Raw genomic sequence first — 18,702 nt, forward strand, 5'->3', positions numbered from 1 at the left:
CATATGCATAAAATGCACTCATTCTTTTGTTCACTTATAGTCTAAAAAGGCACAAGCACGTTGATACCAGCTCTAGGGGATGCTCCCAACATCCAGAACAGGCGCTATCAATTTAAATGTGCCGGGATCACTTACAAACGGCCCCAGTGCAAAAGTCCATGTTTAGTTAACAAAGCCAGCATTTCAATAGTACGTGTATCTTAGATAATATTAAAGATATCTTACTTATCAAATGAGACTTTGACTTTCAAGTTATAATTCAGCTCTTGCAATTTCACCAACAATCTGAAAAGAAAAAAGTCATAATTACTTTTTTTTTTTTCAATAAAGTTTCTTTCTTTTTTTTTTTTTTTTAAACTTTGGGTTTATTTATTTTATTTTCTTAATTTACGGCTGTGTTGGGTCTTCGTTTCTGTGCGAGGGCCTTCTCCAGTTGCAGCAAGTGGGGGCCACTCCTCATTGCGGTGCGCGGGCCTCTCACCATCGTGGCCTCTCCCGTTGCGGAGCACAGGCTCCAGAAGCGCAGGCTCAGCAATTGTGGCCCACGGGCCCAGCTGCTCCGCGGCATGTGGGATCCTCCCAGACCAGGGCCCGAACCCGTGTCCCCTGCACTGGCAGGCAGATCCCCAACCACTGCGCCACCAGGGAAGCCCCATAATTACTTTTAAAAATTATCTGTTACCATTTATTTATCATGCCAATTCCCTATTGATGAACATTTCAATAACCCCCACCTCATCCAGTTTTTGGTTATTACAAACAATGGAAGTGACATCCTTGTATGTCTACTTGGATGTTTTTAAAGTGTATTTGTAGGATAAATTCCTAGCTGTGAAACTGCTGGGACAAAACTGTAACATTAAATTCTGACAGAGAGCAGCACTGATTTTATATTCCCACCAAACATTAGTGAGGGTATCTGCTTCCCTGTATCGCCTCGCCAATGCTGAGTTTTATCAAAATTTCTATTTTGGGCTAATTCTATAGGTAAAAATAGCAAACACTGCCCTTTACTAAAACTTGTATCTAATGCTTATTCTGCTGGGAGAAAATAAAAACTATCACCCATAATCAGGAAAGTGAAGGTCACATCTATAATCACCCCCAGGGCAGTGTGGAAAGATGGAAGGAGCCGTGGGCTGAGACTCAGGTGTGCTCTGCTCTGATGAGCTGGAGACCTGGGGAAGGCGCCCCTCACTGGTTGGCTCCCTTTAGTGAAGCAGATGATGGGATTAGATTTCTCCTCCTGCCAGCTATGAGTTCTGGGACCTCACAGGTGCTAAAGCGTGGTGCTGTTCACTGGCAGCCAACAGGTAGCACCTGTGGACCTAACTCAGCAGCACCCTGGAGAAAAGGACTAGGGCCAACTCTGAAGGCAAGTGCGGCTCTTCTGAGTCCAGCTGCTTGTCAGCAGAGGAAGAGCTAAAAGAATGCAGCCGTGCAACGGAAGGAAGTAAAGCTGTAAAAGCTGTACGTTCTAACGTGGAAACACTTCCACAATTTATTATGAAGGAGAAAAACAGGCTGCCAAAGAACAGACAGCAGAACCCTAGTTTCTAAAAATGAAACATTGTATGTCATATATATTTGTGTGTCTATGCATGAAAAAAATATGCATAAGTACAATGTATTTATTTATATATTTAGGTAGACGTGGACAAAATTCTGGGAGGACTGACACCAGGCTGTTTACCACAGTGGTCTACAGATATTTAGATCACATACAACTTTGAGAATCTGATGAAAGCTATGAACACACTCAGCAGAAAAATGTACCTGTCCTAAGTCCACATTCACACACACTGCATACATTTTGGGGGGAATGTAAAGCTCAGGTTATGAGTTTATGCTCAAGAGGGGATGAGGCTGCTGGGAACTTCTACTCTCTACTATATGCAGTTCTGCAGTTTTGAATTCCTATTTACAGTAAGCATTCATTACATCTATAACTGGAAAAAAATCAGGTGTGTGTGTGTGTGCATACACACATATCTCTTATATTTCTAGTCTGAATAGAAAAGACAAGACTCTTAGATATTCTAAATAAGAATTCATATTAAAATGCCTACTGCAAAATTACTTCCTCTAAAGCACCATATATAACAGTGCTGTGAAAGGAAGCTGGGGTGCAAACTTTGTGATAGGAGGTGCAGGGTCATTTCTTTATTACCTCAACTTCACAGTGAATTGTACTCCAGTCTTCAGGACCAATGGCCTCTGAGGATGAGTTGGCATGCAGGGCTGTCTTTCCACCACAAATGAGCTGTAAATTCCCAGCAAAGGGTAAATTAGCATTTCCATTAATGTTGAGGCAGTAAAAGGTTATTTTCCCTAAAGAGGAGAGGGGGTTAGAGGGCACAAGCTAAAAAAAAGTTTTGAAAGATTCTAACAAATTGGATGAATAAAGTGAGGTTTTCTAGTCAGTAAAGAAATCCCCAAATCTATTGCACTCAGCAGAATCAGAGTAACTGCAGTGAACTGTGATTCTTCAACAATGAAAATTCTGAATGGGATTCTGTTCATTTACAAATTTAAGAATCAAAGTTGCTAATTAGACTTAGTGCGGTGATCATTTCACAATATATACAAATATCAAATCATTATGTTGTACATCTGAAACTAATACAAGGTTATATGTCAATAATATCTCAATTTAAAAATAAAAATAGGGAAGTGCCTGGTGGTCCAGTGGTTAGGACTCCATGCTTCCACTACAGGGGGGCATGGGTTCAATCCCTGGTCAGGGAGCTAAGACTCTGCATGCCTCGTGGCGTGGCCAAAAATAAATAAATAAAGTAAAATAAAATAAAAAAATAAAAACAAGATAAAAATAAATTTTACTACAGTTGAAAGTAAACCATGTACCATATTGCTTACCACCATAATTTGAAACTGACATTTTAACATCCTTTGGAAAATTGATTTTAAAATTGTTTAGTAATATTTATTATCTAATAAACATTTCCAAACATTAAATTTAATTTAAAAAAAAGAATGAAATTTGCATTCCAAAACCCAAGTAAATGTCCTCGATTATTTCAAAATCCAACATCTAGGCATTCCTGTTTGGACATTAGCCACAGGGAACCAAAGACACTTTTATTATGTTAGCATTTAAAAAATTGCAATATGAACTCTACTCTTCTACTTAGTGCCATTTGTTTACCTACTAAGCATATATGAAACACCTACCCATGGGCAAGGTACTACGTAAGGCCCTGGTTGGGGAAGAAGATGACAAAGGCACATCTCTGTCTACTAGGACCTTTCAATTTACGACAAAGAAAACAGAAATACACAGACAATGATATAATAAAATCCAGAACGGGAGAAAAATAAAGAATGAACTATGCAGATCCGGAAGGGAGACAACATCTGCCCGGGAACTCTGGGAAGATTTCATGATGAGATATAAGGTGAAACGTTCAGGATGCAGTTTCGAAATGAGGTACAAGAAAGCTCTGAGGCAGAGAAAATACTGTTGGGAGGGGAATGCAGAAGCAAATGTCCAGGGTGCACACGCAGTCAAGTCTGCCTAGAAATGGGGCATGTATAGAAGCTAATTCTGGAGTGGCTAGTGAGGGCCAGGCTGTGCAGGTGCGGCTTGGGTGACCAGATGCGGGGCTCCCCTGTGATTAGCAGGTGGCAAAAAACCTGACTGACCTCTGCTCTGGGAGAGCACAGGGTCACAGGGACAGGGAGGAAGGGGCTTGGGAGGGACCATTTGCGAGGCTACCATGCAACAGTTCAGTAGAGAGGATCTGAGAGCTTGAAACGTGATGAGACCATGGAATGGAAAAAGAGAGGACAAATATCATCAGGTTAGACTAGACAGGTCTCGTCACAGACTGGCCACGGGCAAGGAGACTGGTAACCAGTCTAAACGGTCACAAGAATGACAGGCCATCGACATAAGCAAGGAATTCGGGAAGACCTGATTCTGGGAAGCCATAAGAATTTTTACATACCCTATTAAACCCTTCTAAATTATCTGAATTACCAGAAAACTTTTCCTCTGGGTAAAATAATTGCAAAAGGTACAAAAACATCTCCCTCAAGTTACCTCTGAATGAGCTGCTGGAAGAGGCTGAAGGTGCGGTCCCATAACGCTTGTTTGTTTTTTGTGATAGGGTCATGTTCATACGTGTATTTCTGTTCCAACTCCTCAAGCTTTTTAAGCTGCTGACGAACCTGCTGCAGACTCTCCGCCACTATGGTGAACCTGGGAAGGTACAAGCCACAGGCGTCTCCATCAGAAACAGTCCCAAAGCAGCCTGGATTAAACAGAATCATGGAAAACCAACAAGTACTTTTTACAGACAACACACGATGTTATCTGCCCAGCTCTGAAGTGCAGGGAGAAACAGAACAAACCTGATTTGCGTGAAAAAGCTAACGCGCATGAACGATTACAGCCCAGATTAAAAAACCTCTGCATCCCCCTGAGATGGACCTAAGGAGAGATGGGTCGGGGTGGAGGCTGCTGGGGAATCTGTGAATTCAATTGAGCTGTGAGATAATTGGGACTTAAAGGGACAGGGCAAAGGGAGTGGGGGCGGGGGGGACAGAGGCAGGGGACACAACAAGGCAGATGCTGTGGGCAGTGACGTGTGGAGCAGTGAGGGGCCCCTGCAGATTTTTCTATCAAGGCAGTGACACTGTGCAGAGAGGAGCAAGAGGGCAACCTGGACGCTGATGAAGCGAGGCCGAGAGGGGATGCAGGCTGGGTTAGGAGGAGACGAGGGAACAGAGGTTACTGTGTCACTGAACTGAAAGGAGAAGGCAATGTGCGCAATCTAGACACTCAAAATATATATATATAAAAACCAAGGAGAAAACCTAGCGACTGCTTTCAGGTTCCTCCGTCCTGACAGGAAACCACCAAAGGCGATGCAGCCTCCGAGCCAAGTCAGGCTGTGGAAGTTCATTTTACTGGCCTGGAGGAATGACAGAAGAACATCTATTCCCCAGTGAAAAACATCTCCTTCACTCGGTGTTTCCATTCCTTGAATCCAGTTCGAAGCACCGAGAGCACAGCCCACGGCCATGAAATGAGAGGCAGGATAACGGTGGGTGGGTGAGTTCCAGAGGGATCCTAACCCGGTGATTCCCAACCTTGTTCAGGCCACGACACACAGGAAAATGCCGACAATCCTTGTACCGCACAGTGGGGGGTACTGAGGGGTATTCACATCTCTGCAGGAGACTCCTTGTGGCCTAAGGTGACCATGGGGGCCCCGGACAGCGGGGGGCCTCGCTGGGCACCTGGGGGGCTCGGAGGTCAGCATCTCACAAGGCTCACGGGGGCACACTGGGCTGGGGAGCTCCATTCCTATCCACAAAAAACTGGGATATGGAATGGCAACTCACAGAATAAAAATCAATGGCTGACTATTGTGAATTTTTAAAAACACCAATCCAGAAAGTAATCTCATGAGATCGCTGGTCCTTGGGCCCTTCAGAACTGCTCCAGGCCACCACCCCCACCTACCCACTGATTCTACCGCTTCCATCCCCTCTGCTCGGCTCTGTCAGCCCTCCCCTGGACTACGCTAATACACTCAGAGCAGACCAACTGGCCTTTCTCTCTCTATTCTATCCTCAGGCTTCAGCCAGAGTGACCTAAATAAAAAATCAGAGAAACGAACCTCCACTTAAATAAAAGGCCTGCCCGGCTCACCAGTGTCCACTGGGTAAAGTCCCAGAGTCCCCAGCACAGTATGGGAACCTCCGTGACCAGGCTCCAGCCTCTTGCCAGCTCCACTTTCTTCCTTCCCTCTGTGGCACCCGACTCTCTAGCCATCCAGCATGAGAACTGCGGGCCCCGGCTCATGCCAGCCTCCCCTCCCCTCTGCCCCGTCCACACTCTTCTCCTTCCTGGTCTACATGAAGTTTTCCTATTCACTCTCGAGTCCGTGCAAGACCACATTGTCTCATTAATCTTTCCTGGTGACTCCTTCCTTCATCCTCCATGAACTCTGGATGGTCTCTGTTGGAGCCCTGGCAAACTTTCACTGAACAGTTATTACCACGCCCATCTCCCGCCTCCACACTGACAGCTCCTTACTGGCAACGACCAAGAATCATTCACCTTGTGTTCCAGGTCCTAGCCCAGGGCCTGGCATACAGCATTTCATAAGTATTCACTAGACGGATGACTGAAACGTATGGCCCACAAACTGTTATTTCATGTAAGCCTGTATAATGCCCTTTTGTTTTTAATAAAACCTTGGGACTCAAGTTGTTAACTGCGCTGTGTGATGACCGTGTCACTGGTGTGTTGGCACAAATGACATGTCCCACGGCACACACAGCAGGGAGAGGAGTCCTCCAAACCATGCAGAATGGGGCTGAACGTGGCCACAGGGGTGATTTACACTGTGCTTTTCAAGTGTTTCCAGGGCAAGAAACAGTTGGACTACATCAAACTCTAAAACAAAGGTTTGACAGAGTCCATTCAACTAACACAGCTGGAACGTGCACTTTAACGTGCACTTTACGAGTTTATATGGTCAGCCAGTCAGCTGCCAATATTCTGCTTTGGAGAATCTTACCAGTTCTGCAGCTGATCGAGGCAAGCATTGGGGGGTCCCCCGATACAGGCACTCTGCTGTCTCCGCTTCCATTCCACAAGTTCATCATTAATCAGGGCTTTCTGGGTAAGTTCGGTGGCGTTCAACAACTCTATTATTTTGTGAACTACTTCCTAAAGGCAGAGAAAGAGACAAAGCGAAATAAACTCATCACCTTTAATCACTGAATCTTATTCTTTCATATCAACTGGGTTGCTCTAAGTGAAATGGTTATAAAAATAATTTTGCCTCTATTCCAAACTTCAAGTCCATTATTATTTACAGTCTGTGACAAAAGCGACATGTTATTCTGGAAAGTGAATCACTACCTTTCTCTTATTGTCAAGCATTAAATACATCTTCTGGAGTAACATCTGTTCCTGTTTCTGATCATTCTTTGCCACACCATTGGTTTCATGTTCTGTGAATTGGGAGAGACAGCAGATAAATATAAATATAAAAGAAGACAAAACCAACTGAAGCCAAGATTCACATCCATTTAGGAAAAATATGATCAAAATGCTATCTGGAGATAGGTCAAAGGTTGGTTTTTCTTCAATCATTGTTGAAGGAACAAAACAGGAAAAATGGCCTAAGTACAAAAACTGGACACACTGAAACAAAGTCCTTGTTTTCAATGACTCACGTAAACGGGAAACAGTACTGTCTGGTTCTTAAGTCACTGTCAGAATACTACCTAAATGAATATAAGTGACAAAATTCACAACCTCAGTTAAAAAAAAATTGATACAAAGAATCTCTGTGGCTTTAAAGAGAAGCAGACAATTAGGAAATTGTAATTGAGGTTTCTTTCTCTCATACTTTTATTATTAAATTATTATCAAATTATTACTAATAATCTCTCCATTTTACCATGGTATCCTCCAAATGATTGCTAGGGTTACAGCAGTACCCTGCTTGTTCTACACAATGCACACTTTTGGATTATTTTCAGTGGATGTCCTGTCATCATTAAAAATGAGCAACAACAACAAAATCTGAGCGAAACTGCTTTAAAACATGTGAAAAATGCTGAACTTCACCTGTGGAGTATACAAATGGAGCTGGAATACTTGGAGGAACTTTAGTTATTAGGGCAGGGGAACTCCACACACATATCCGTCTATGTCCATCAGTGGGCTACGCACAGTAAGTAAAATGAATAGCACGTAACCAGTATGTATTAACTGGGGGCGATTTTGCCCCCCAGGGATCACTTGGCAATGTTTGGAGACAGTTTTGGTTGTCACCGCTGGGGACTGGGGATAGTTCTACTGCCACCTGGTGGGCAGAAGTCAGGGATGCTGCTAAACATCCTACAATGCACAGGACAACCCCCCAGTTATCTGGCCCAAAATGTCAATAGTACTGAGGTTAAAAAACCCTGGCCTGGGTCACCAAGAAGCCAAGACCAGCAATTCAGAGTCTTGAAATGTTTGGTAAATATGAAGGAGTATCTGCCTTTGTTCTCTAGTGTAGGTAGAAAAAATTACAGGCAATGGACACTGCTTTAAATGTTAACTCTTACCTCTGTTCTGCAAGGTTTTGCATTTAAAGTCATATTCATCCTGTAAATCTTCTAAGGTCTTGATTTCATGCTCTATGCACTGCAAGTAAAGACAGAAACAAGTTTTCCACCATACTTAGGACAAAGACTTTAGGAGACAGATTACTGGTACTATAGGACCCAGAAAACCATGGATGCAATCCTGCTCCCTCAAAGATGGATTAGACTTGCAAAATTCTAAGCACACGTATGAAATAATTTCTATCTCTTTAGCTAGTACATAATAACCTTTTTAGGAAAGAAAATATATAGCCATTTCTGGACTGGGCCACTTGATGTCTACTTTAATGAAGTGTTTCCTTCAGAGGCAGCAAGACAAAGTTGCTCCAAAGAACCTGGAGTCTGGCAACATGCCGTCTGAAGCACAAAGTCAAGGCCACTCTGGTGTGAACCAGAGGCCCACAGGAGAGCCGGCCCCTCAGCAGAAAGGCCGTTTCCACAGATACAGGCCCAGTGCAAGGCTGGACTCCTCACCCTTTCCCCCAAACAGCACCCACAGTGGAGGGGAGTGGACACATACCACCAAGGGCACCACCTCCATAAATGTCGGGGAAGTTTTATCTTAAAAGTATTGTGGATATTTTATTCTAATCAGAAATACATCAGAATTTCCTTGTTTGAGATGTTTTTGTTCCCCTTCCAAGTCTTAGAATAAAACAGGTGCTTGAGGAAGACCATGTTTATCCTAGGGCTCTATGTAACCCCAGGAACACCCCCATTTGAGAGGTGCAGACATAAAGGGCTATTTAGAGCAGCCACAGCGAGTTTACTGGGTGATAGGGCAAAGTCAACAGTTACTGCACAATCTTGCAAGGAAGGAAAAGATAAGCTCAATGTTTGGAAGTTGTAACAGGGGCCAAAAATGTCTATCTGCTCATTGGTTTCACCAATTTGTTTACTTAGGGTTTGGAATTTGAGCGAACCTTTTCCTCTCAACTACTTAAAAGCTTGAAATCAGTTACAGTGCTTACACTAGAGCAATTGAAACCTTTTTTCCTCTACAAAAAGTTACAAAGAAGATGTATACATTTACTAAATACTCACCATAACTTTGTCCTTCACATTTCTGACTCTGCTATCAAGCTCCTTCTGTTTGTCTAACATTACAGTATTCTGAATATTCCCTGCCTGAGCCTGTAATGGAAGGTACACAGTTAACAGCCATTACTTCCTCTGTCATATTTACCTGCTGGTTATGCTCCAAAGTCAAGTCTACCCCGTGCCCCACCTAACTCCCGGACCTTCCAAAACCTCCTGCAGGCCTCCCACATGAGTGTGCACAAGAAAAGCTCAGTTCCCAAGGCCCCGGAAAATACTGGCAAACTGTTAACAAGCCTACAGAAAGACCAGGCTCAGTTCATGCCTAAAATAAATAGTATTTCTGGAATTTTCCATTAGTTCATACAGTTGCATGGGACCACACAGGAAGTTATTTTAGTTTCTCAAATTCTGTAGACAACATTATTCTTATTAACCCTGTGCTCATTTGTCTCAAAGCCATGCAATTCACAGTGTGGTCCCCAGACAAGCAGAATCTTACTACCTGGGAGCTTGTTGGAAATGCAGAATTTCAGGTCCTAATCTGATTACTGAATCAGAAACCCCATTTTGACAAGATTACAGATAATTCAGAGGTATATCAAAATTGAACAGTACAGAGAAAGACAAATATCATATGATATCGCTTATATGTGGAATCTAAAATAATGATGCAAATGAGCTTATTTACAAAACAGAAATAGACTCACAGACATAGAAAGCAAATTTTTGGTTACTAAAGGGGAAAGGTCGGGGGAGGAGTAAATTAGGAGCATGGGATTAACATATATAACTATGTTTAAAACAGATAACAAACAAGTACCTAAATGTATAACACAGGGAACTATACTCAATACCTTGTAATAACCTATAACGGAGAAGAATCGAAAAAAGAATATATATGTGTGTGTGTGTACATAACTGAATCACTTTGCTGTACACTTGAACACTTGAAACTAACACAACATTGTAAATCAACTATATTTCAATAAAAATTAATTTTTAAAAAACATTAAAAATTGAACAGTACTGCCATTAAGGACTTCAATGAATATCTGCTCCTATAAAGTAATAATGAATATCATCCCAGATGCAATGGGTATAGTTAGTCTTCATCCTTGATAGTCAGAAAACAATTTGTTATTTTTATCGGGATCACATTAAAATTATGAATTAACTCAGGGAAAGCCGATATATTTATGATGTTGTTTTGAATTCTTATGCTTCTAATGGCTTCCTCTTGTCAACTGCAATACCACTAATACAATGCTAAGCAGCAGTGGAAATAGTGGACATCCTTGCCGTGGTTCTGACTTACTGATGCTTTGTCAGTGAAGTAAGATACTGTTTGAGAACCAGGAGATGTATATTTTAATAGGTTAAGGAGGTATCCATCAACTCCTATTTTATTGAATTTTTTAAAATCGGGGATGAGTGTTCGATTTTGTCATCCTTTTCAGCATCTTTTCGATACCCCCAGACATCCAGGACCTTCCCTCAAATCCCAGAAAGGTCTTGCTTCTCTTGCTCGCAGCTGGGCAGTCCACTAACCTCGTTCCAGGGGTTCACCGATAAGTCAGGTGTCCTCTGAGAGGATGAAAATGAACGTCTCCCCAGGAACCTCACATTTTTAAAAGGAGGTCAAAAGCTGACATGCCTTTGAGACCAAAGCACACCCAGGAGATGGGGCTGATCTGGGAGAGCAGAAATCACCTCCTCTGTCTCCCAGTGCTGACTCTGGGCCAAACGAGGAGAGAAATGCTTAGGTACCGATGTGGACAGCTCACTCTTCTGCCCACCTCTGCTCTTGACTGTCCTCCCAAGCCTATCTGAGATACAGGAGCAGTCCATTGCACAGTGCTGTTAACATGAAAATCCCACAGGAGAGTCAAAATATCCTGCTGAAAGTCTCCCAGGTGCATGCCATACTGAAGAAGGCACACCTCTCTCAGAGGAGACAATGCAGCCAGCTTTTCCTCCTGATAGGCACCTTTGCTCACTAGGCTGGGTCCAGGATGAACTAGCCAGTCTGAGTTTAGAACAAATAATATGTATATTTAAATGCTCAGTGCAGCAAGGTGCTTTCAGCGTGACAGGGAGACAGGAACTAAATGCCCAGGGAAGCAGCAGATTCACAAGGACTGGGGCAAATGCTCAGAAAGTGTACGGAAAATGGCATTCAATACCACTATTTAAGTTCTCTCTCTCCACCCCCCACATCCCAATCTCACAGCACACTGTTAGTTATTCGTTAGAGAAATGCACATAGGACGCATTCCACTGCGTACTCTGGCCTTCTCCCTGTCATACTGGAATGGTCTCAGCCAGAGTAACTCATACTGTAGTGGTTTCACAACTGTCTGCCTGCTGCGTTGTTCCCACCACCCCATCAATGAAAGTCATGAATCAATGCCATGGCAACTTCAAAAAACTGCTGAACCCTAATCACCACGACGGTTTGTATTAGGATTAGTAAAATCATGATAAAAAAGTCTTCGTACTAGTATAACTCTGACTCATTCACTGTTTGGCTGTCTTAGATATCTAACAGGTATCTCGGTCCTATTGAAAACAAAGCTGCTGATTTTCCCATCAATCCATTCTTCTCCAAAACCTATTGTGCCCTGCAAAAGCCCTACTCCTGTCCCTTCCCTGTCTTCCCCAGCTCAGTAAACAGTATCTCTAAGAAATGCAAGTCACAAATCAGACTCACCCTCTACTCTTGGCTCCTTCTCACTCTCACATCTGATCCTTCAGTATAAGCCCTACTGGTACCACGTCCAGAACATAATGGAATCTGTCCACTTCTTCCCATCTCCACTGACTGCACCTCTACCTCATGCACTTCCCCTCTGCTCCCTCAGTCTGCTGCAAGAGCCCACTGTCTTCTGCTTCCTTTCCTGCCCCAGCACCCCAGAAGTGTCCCTGACCATGACCTAAAGAAACAACCGGACACTCCACTACTGTCCACACAGCATCCTGCTTTACTATCTTCATAGCAACTATCACTATCTGAAAAGATTTTGTTTTTGTGTTGTCTCCTCCCTCACTAGGATGACTTCCATTAGATTGGGGTCCTTTCAAAATCTCTATATCTGTTTTTCCCCACTTCTTGGGGCTATAAAATCAGAGGGCTAGTCACCACTGCCTTGAAACAGGGCCTCAGTAATACTTGCTGGATGAATGAATGAGTTTTTATTTCTTTATTATCTTTTGTGTTCAATTAGGAAAAAAGTACCTGATTGAATCTCTGGGCATTTTCCAGGATCTTTCTTTCCTCCTTCAGACAGTTACAGATGATCATAGACATCTGTATTGGGTCTTCCTGAAAATTATCCTAGACATGGGTTGTTAGAATAAAAATAAATTAAATTTCAGAATGTTTAAACCATTGTGTATTATACACTGTGTATTATACATTGAAATGAGTTCGTTCATATCCATTAAGAAACCTCATCCTAGTCAGCTCTACCCACCACCAGTCCCTCCCATCAGGAAACTTACACAAGCCTCTGAGATTGCCTCATCCACCAAAGGGCAGAGAGCAGAAGCAAGAAGAACGACAATCCTGCAGCCTGTGGAACAAAAACTACATTCACAGAAAGATAGATAAGATGAAAAGGCAGAGGGCTATGTACCAGATGAAGGAACAAGACAAAACCCCAGAAAAACAACTAAATGAAGTGGAGATAAGCAACCTTCCAGAAAAAGAATTCAGAATAATGATAGTGAAGATGATCCAGGACCTGGAAAAAGAATGGAGGCAAAGATCGAGAAGAAGCAAGAAATGTTTAACAAAGACCAGGAAGAATTAAAGAACAAACAAACAGAGATGAACAATACAATAACTGAAATGAAAACTACACTAGAAGGAATCAATAGCAGAATAACTGAGGCAGAAGAACGGATAAGTGACCTGGAAGACAGAATGGTGGAATTCACTGCTGCGGAACAGAATAAAGAAAAAAGAAATGAAGACAGCCTAAGGGACAACATTAAACGCAACAACATTCGCATTATAGGGGTCCCAGAAGGAGACAAGAGAGAGAGAAAGGACCAGAGAAAACATTTGAAGAGATTATAGTCGAAAACTTCCCTAACATGGGAAAGGAAACAGCCACCCAAGTCCAGGAAGTGCAGCGAGTCCCATACAGGATAAACCCAAGGAGAAACACACCGAGACACACAGTAATCAAATTGGCAAAAATTAAAGACAAAGAAAAATTATTGAAAGCAGCAAGGGAAAAATGACAAATAACATACAAGGGAACTCCCATAAGGTGAACAGCTGATTTCTCAGCAGAAACTCTACAAGACAGAAGGGAGTGGCATGATATACTTAAAGTGATGAAAGGGAAGATCCTACACCCAAGATTACTCTACCTAGCAAGGATCTCATTCAGATTCGATGGAGAAATCAAAAGCTTTACAGACAAACAAAAGCTAAGAGAATTCACACCACCAAACCAGCTCTACAATAAATGCTAAAGGAGCTTCTCTAAGTGGGAAACACAAGAGAAGAAAAGGACCTACAAAAACAAACCCAACACAATTAAGAAAATGGTCATAGGAACATACATATCGATAATTACCTTAAACATGAATGGAATAAATGCTCCAACCAAAAGACACAGGCTTGCTGAATGGATATAAAAACAAGACCCATATATATGCTGTCTACAAGAGACCCACTTCAGACCTAGGGACACATTCAGACTGAACGTGAGGGGATGGAAAAGATATTCCATGCAAATGGAAATCAAAACAAAGCTGGAGTAGCTATACTCATATCAGATAAAATAGACTTTAAAATAAAGAATGTTATAAGAGACAAGGAAGGACACTACATAATGATCAAGGGATCAATCCAAGAAGAAGATATAACAATTATAAATATATATGCACCCAACATAGGAGCACCGCAATACAGAAGGCAACTGCTAACAGCTATAAAAGAGGAAATCGACAGTAACACAATAATAGTGGGGAACTTTAACACCTCACTTACACCAATGGATAGATCATTCAAAATGAAAATAAATAAGGAAACAGAAGCTTTAAATGACACAATAGACCAGATAGATTTAATTGACATTTACAGGACATTCCATCCAAAAACAGCAGATTACACTTTCTTCTCAAGTGCGCACGGAACATTCTCCAGGATAGATCACATCTTGGGTCACAAATCAAGGCTCAGTGAATTTAAGAAAATTGAAATCATATCAAGCATCTTTTCTGACCACAATGCTATGAGATTAGTAATGAATTACAGGGGAAAAAACGTTAAAAACACAAACACATGGAGGTTAAACAACACGTTACTAAACAACCAAGAGATCACTGAAGAAATCAAAGAGGAAATCAAAAAATACCTAGAGACAAAAAAAAAAAAAAAAAATACCTAGAGACAAATGACAATGAAAACACAACGATCCAAAACCTATGGGATGCGGCAAAAGCAGTTCAAAGAAGGAAGTTTATAGCTATACAAGCCTACCTCAAGAAACAAGAAAAATCTCAAGTAAACAATCTAACCTTACACCTAAAGGAACTAGAGAAAGAAGAATAAACAAAACCCAAAGTTAGCAGAAGGAAAGAAATCATAAAGACCAGAGCAGAAATAAATGAAATAGAAACAAAGAAAACGATAGCAAAGATCAATAAAACTAAAAGCTGGTTCTTTGAGAAGATAAACAAAACTGATAAACCATTAGCCAGACTCATCAAGAAAAAGAGGGAGGGCTTCCCTGGTGGCGCAGTGGTTGAGAATCTGCCTGCTAAGGCAGGGGACACGGGTTCGAGCCCTGGTCTGGGAAGATCCCACATGCTGCGGAGCAACTGGGCCCGTGAGCCACAACTACTGACTCTGTGCGTCTGGAGCCTGTGCTCCGCAACAAAAGAGGCCACAACAACGAGAGGCCCGCGCACCGCAATGAAGAGTGGGCCCCGCTCGCCGCAACTACATAAAGTCCTCGCACAGAAACGAAGACCCAACACAGCTAAAAATAAATAAATACTCCCAGAGAAATGGAAATAAGAACACAAATAAACAAATGGGACCTAATGAAACTTAAAAGCTTTTGCACAGCAAAGGAAACCATAAACAAGACCAAAAGACAACCATCAGAATGGGAGAAAATATTTGCAAATGAAGCAACTGACAAAGGATTAATCTCCAAGATTTACAAGCAGCTCATGCAGCTCAATAACAAAAAAACGAACAACCCAATCCAAAAATGGGCCGAAGACCTAAATAGACATTTCTCCAAAGAAGATATACAGATGGCCTACAGACACATGAAAGAATGCTCAACATCATTAATCATTAGAGAAATGCAAATCAAAACTACAATGAGATATCATCTCACACCAGTCAGAATGGCCATCATCAAAAAATCTAGAAACAATAAATGCTGGAGAGGGTGTGGAGGAAAGGGAACACTCTTGCACTGTTGGTGGGAATGTAAATTGATACAGCCACTATGGAGAACAGTATGGAGGTTCCTTAAAAAACTACAAATAGAACTACCATATGACCCAGCAATCCCACTACTGGGCATATACCCTGAGAAAACCATAGGTCAAAAAGAGTCATGTACCAAAATGTTCATTGCAGCTCTATTTACAATAGCCAGGACATGGAAGCAACCTAAATGTCCATCGACAGATGAATGGATAAAGAAGATGTGGCACATATATACAATGGAATATTACTCAGCCATAAAAAGAAATGAAATGGAGGTATTTGTAATGAGGTGGATGGAGTTAGAGTCTGTCATACAGAGTGAAGTAAGTCAGAAAGAGAAAAACAAATACAGTATGCTAACACATATATATGGAATCTAAGGGAAAAAAAAAAAAAAAAAAGGCCATGAAGAACCTAGTGGCAAGACGGGAATAAAGACACAGACCTACTAGAGAATGGACTTGAGGATATGGGGAGGGGGTGGGGTGAGATGTGACAGGGTAAGAGAGTGTCATGGACATATATACACTACCAAATGTAAAATAGATAACTAGAGGGAAGCAGCCGCATAGCACAGGGAGATCAGCTCAGTGCTTTGTGACCACCTAGAGGGATGGGATGGGGAGGGTGGGAGGGAGGGAGATGCAAGAGGGAAGAGAAATGGGAACATATTGTATATGTATAACTGATTCACTTTGTTATAAAGCAGAAGCTAACACACCATTGTAAGGCAAATATACTTCAATAAAGATGTTAAAAAAATAAAAAATAAAAAATAAATAAATAAATAAATAAATATATATATTTATTTTTAAAAAATAAATTAAAAAAAAAAGAAAAAGAGGGAGAGGACTCAAATCAATAAAATTAGAAATAAAAAAGGAGAAGTTACAACAGACACCACAGAAATACAAAGCATCCTAAGAGACTACTACAAGCAACTCTATGCCAATAAAATGGACAACCTGGAAGAAATGGACAAATTCTTAGAAAGGTATAACCTTCCAAGACTGAACCAGGAAGAAATAGAAAATATGAACAGACCAATCACAAATAATGAAATTGAAACTGTGATTAAAAATCTTCCAACAACAGAAGCGAAGACCCAACACAGCCATAAATAAAAAATAAATAAATAAATAAACAAATAAAAATTAAAAAAAAAAAATATCTTCCAACAAACAAAAGTCCAGGACCAGATGGCTTCACAGGTGAATTCTGTCAGACATTTAGAGAAGAGCTAACAACCATCTTTCTCAAACTCTTCCAAGAAATTGCAGAGGAAGGAACACTCCCAAACTCATTAGATGAGGCCACCATTACCCTGATACCAAAACCAGACAAAGATACTACAAAAAAAGAAAATTACAGACCAATATCACTGATGAATATACATGCAAAAATCCTCAACAAAATACTAGCAAACAGAATCCAACAGCACATTAAAAGGATCATACACCATGATCAAGTGGGGTTTATCCCAGGGATGCAAGGATTCTTCAATATACGCAAATCAATCAACGTGATAAACCATATTAACAAATTGAAGAATAAAAACCATATGATCATCTCAATAGATGCAGAAAAAGCTTTTGACAAAATTCAACACCCATTTATGATAAAAGCTCTCCAGAAAGTGGGCATAGAGGGAACCTACCTCAACATAATAAAGGCCATATATGACAAACCCACAGCAAACATCATTCTCAATGGTGAAAAACTGGAAGCATTTCCTCTAAGATCAGGAACGAGACAAGGAGGTCCACTCTCACTACTATTATTCAACATAGTTTTGGAAGTCCTAGCCACGGCAATCAGAGAAGAAAAAGAAATAAAAGGAATACAAATTGGAAAAGAAGAAGTAAAACTGTCACTGTTTACAGATGACATGATACTACACATAGAGAATCCTAAAAATGCCACCAGAAAACTACTGGAGCTAATCAATGAATTTGGTAAAGTTTCAGGATACCAAATTAATGCACAGAAATCTCTTGCATTCCTACACACTAATGATGAAAAATCTGAAGGAGAAATTAAGGAAACACTCCCATTTACCACTGCAACAAAATATCTAGGAATAAACCTACCTAGGGACACAAAAGACCTGTATGCAGAAAAGTATAAGACACTGATGAAAGAAATTAAAGATGATACCAACAGATGGAGAGATATACCATGTTCTTGGATTGGAAGAATTAATATTGTGAAAATGACTATACAACCCAAAGCAATCTACAGATTCAATGCAATCCCTATCAAATTACCAATGGCATTTTTTACGGAACTAGAACAAATTATCTTAAAATTTGTATGGAGACACAAAAGACCCCAAATAGCCAAAGCAGTCTTGAGGGAAAAAAACGGAGCTGGAGGTATCAGACTCCCTGACTTCAGACTATACTACAAAGTTACAGTCATCAAGACAATACGGTACTGGCACAAAAACAGAAACACAGATCAATGGAACAAGATAGAAAGCCCAGAGATAAACCCATGCACCTATGATCAACTAATCTATGACAAAGGAGGCAAAGATATACAATGGAGAAAAGACAGTCTCTTTAATAAGTGGTGCTGGGAAAACTGGACAGCTACATGTAAAAGAATGAAATTAGAACACTCCCTAACACCATACACAAAAATAAACTCAAAATGGATTAGAGACCTAAATGTAAGACTGTACACTATAAAACTCTTAGAGGAAAACACAGGAAGAACACTCTTTGACATAAATCACAGCAAGATCTTTTTTGATCCACCTCCTAGAGTAATGGAAATAAAAACAAAAATAAACAAATGGGACCTAATGAAACTTAAAAGCTATTGCACAGCAAAGGAAACCATAAACAAGACGAAAAGACAACTCTCAGAATGGGAGAAAATATTTGCAAACAAATCAACGGACAAAGGATTAATCTCCAAAATATATAAAGAGCTCACACAGCTCAATATTAAAGAAATAAAGAACCCAATCCAAAAATGTGCAGGAGACCTAAATAGACATTTCTCCAAAGAAGACATACAGATGGCCAAGAAGCACATGAAAAGATGGT

At 41.0% G+C, this 18,702-nt stretch overlaps 1 protein-coding gene across 2 annotated transcripts in view; it reads right to left on the reverse strand.

Annotated features, from left to right (window-relative positions):
- STAT1 (signal transducer and activator of transcription 1) overlaps nt 1-18,702 on the reverse strand; it is a 44,299-nt gene that overhangs the window by 19,098 nt on the left and 6,499 nt on the right. For both annotated transcript variants that reach the window (XM_082467074.1, XM_082467075.1), the window contains exons 5-12: nt 12,416-12,514; nt 9,184-9,273; nt 8,101-8,179; nt 6,902-6,993; nt 6,555-6,706; nt 4,064-4,222; nt 2,171-2,263; nt 226-285 (exon numbers count right to left, since the gene is read on the reverse strand). In XM_082467074.1, coding sequence (XP_082323200.1) covers nt 226-285; nt 2,171-2,263; nt 4,064-4,222; nt 6,555-6,706; nt 6,902-6,993; nt 8,101-8,179; nt 9,184-9,273; nt 12,416-12,514 — 824 coding nt within the window. The remainder of the gene's footprint in view (nt 1-225; nt 286-2,170; nt 2,264-4,063; nt 4,223-6,554; nt 6,707-6,901; nt 6,994-8,100; nt 8,180-9,183; nt 9,274-12,415; nt 12,515-18,702) is intronic.

The sequence above is a fragment of the Balaenoptera physalus genome (genome assembly GCF_965194825.1).
Source record: "Balaenoptera physalus genome assembly, chromosome: 6".
NCBI lineage: Eukaryota > Metazoa > Chordata > Mammalia > Artiodactyla > Balaenopteridae > Balaenoptera > Balaenoptera physalus.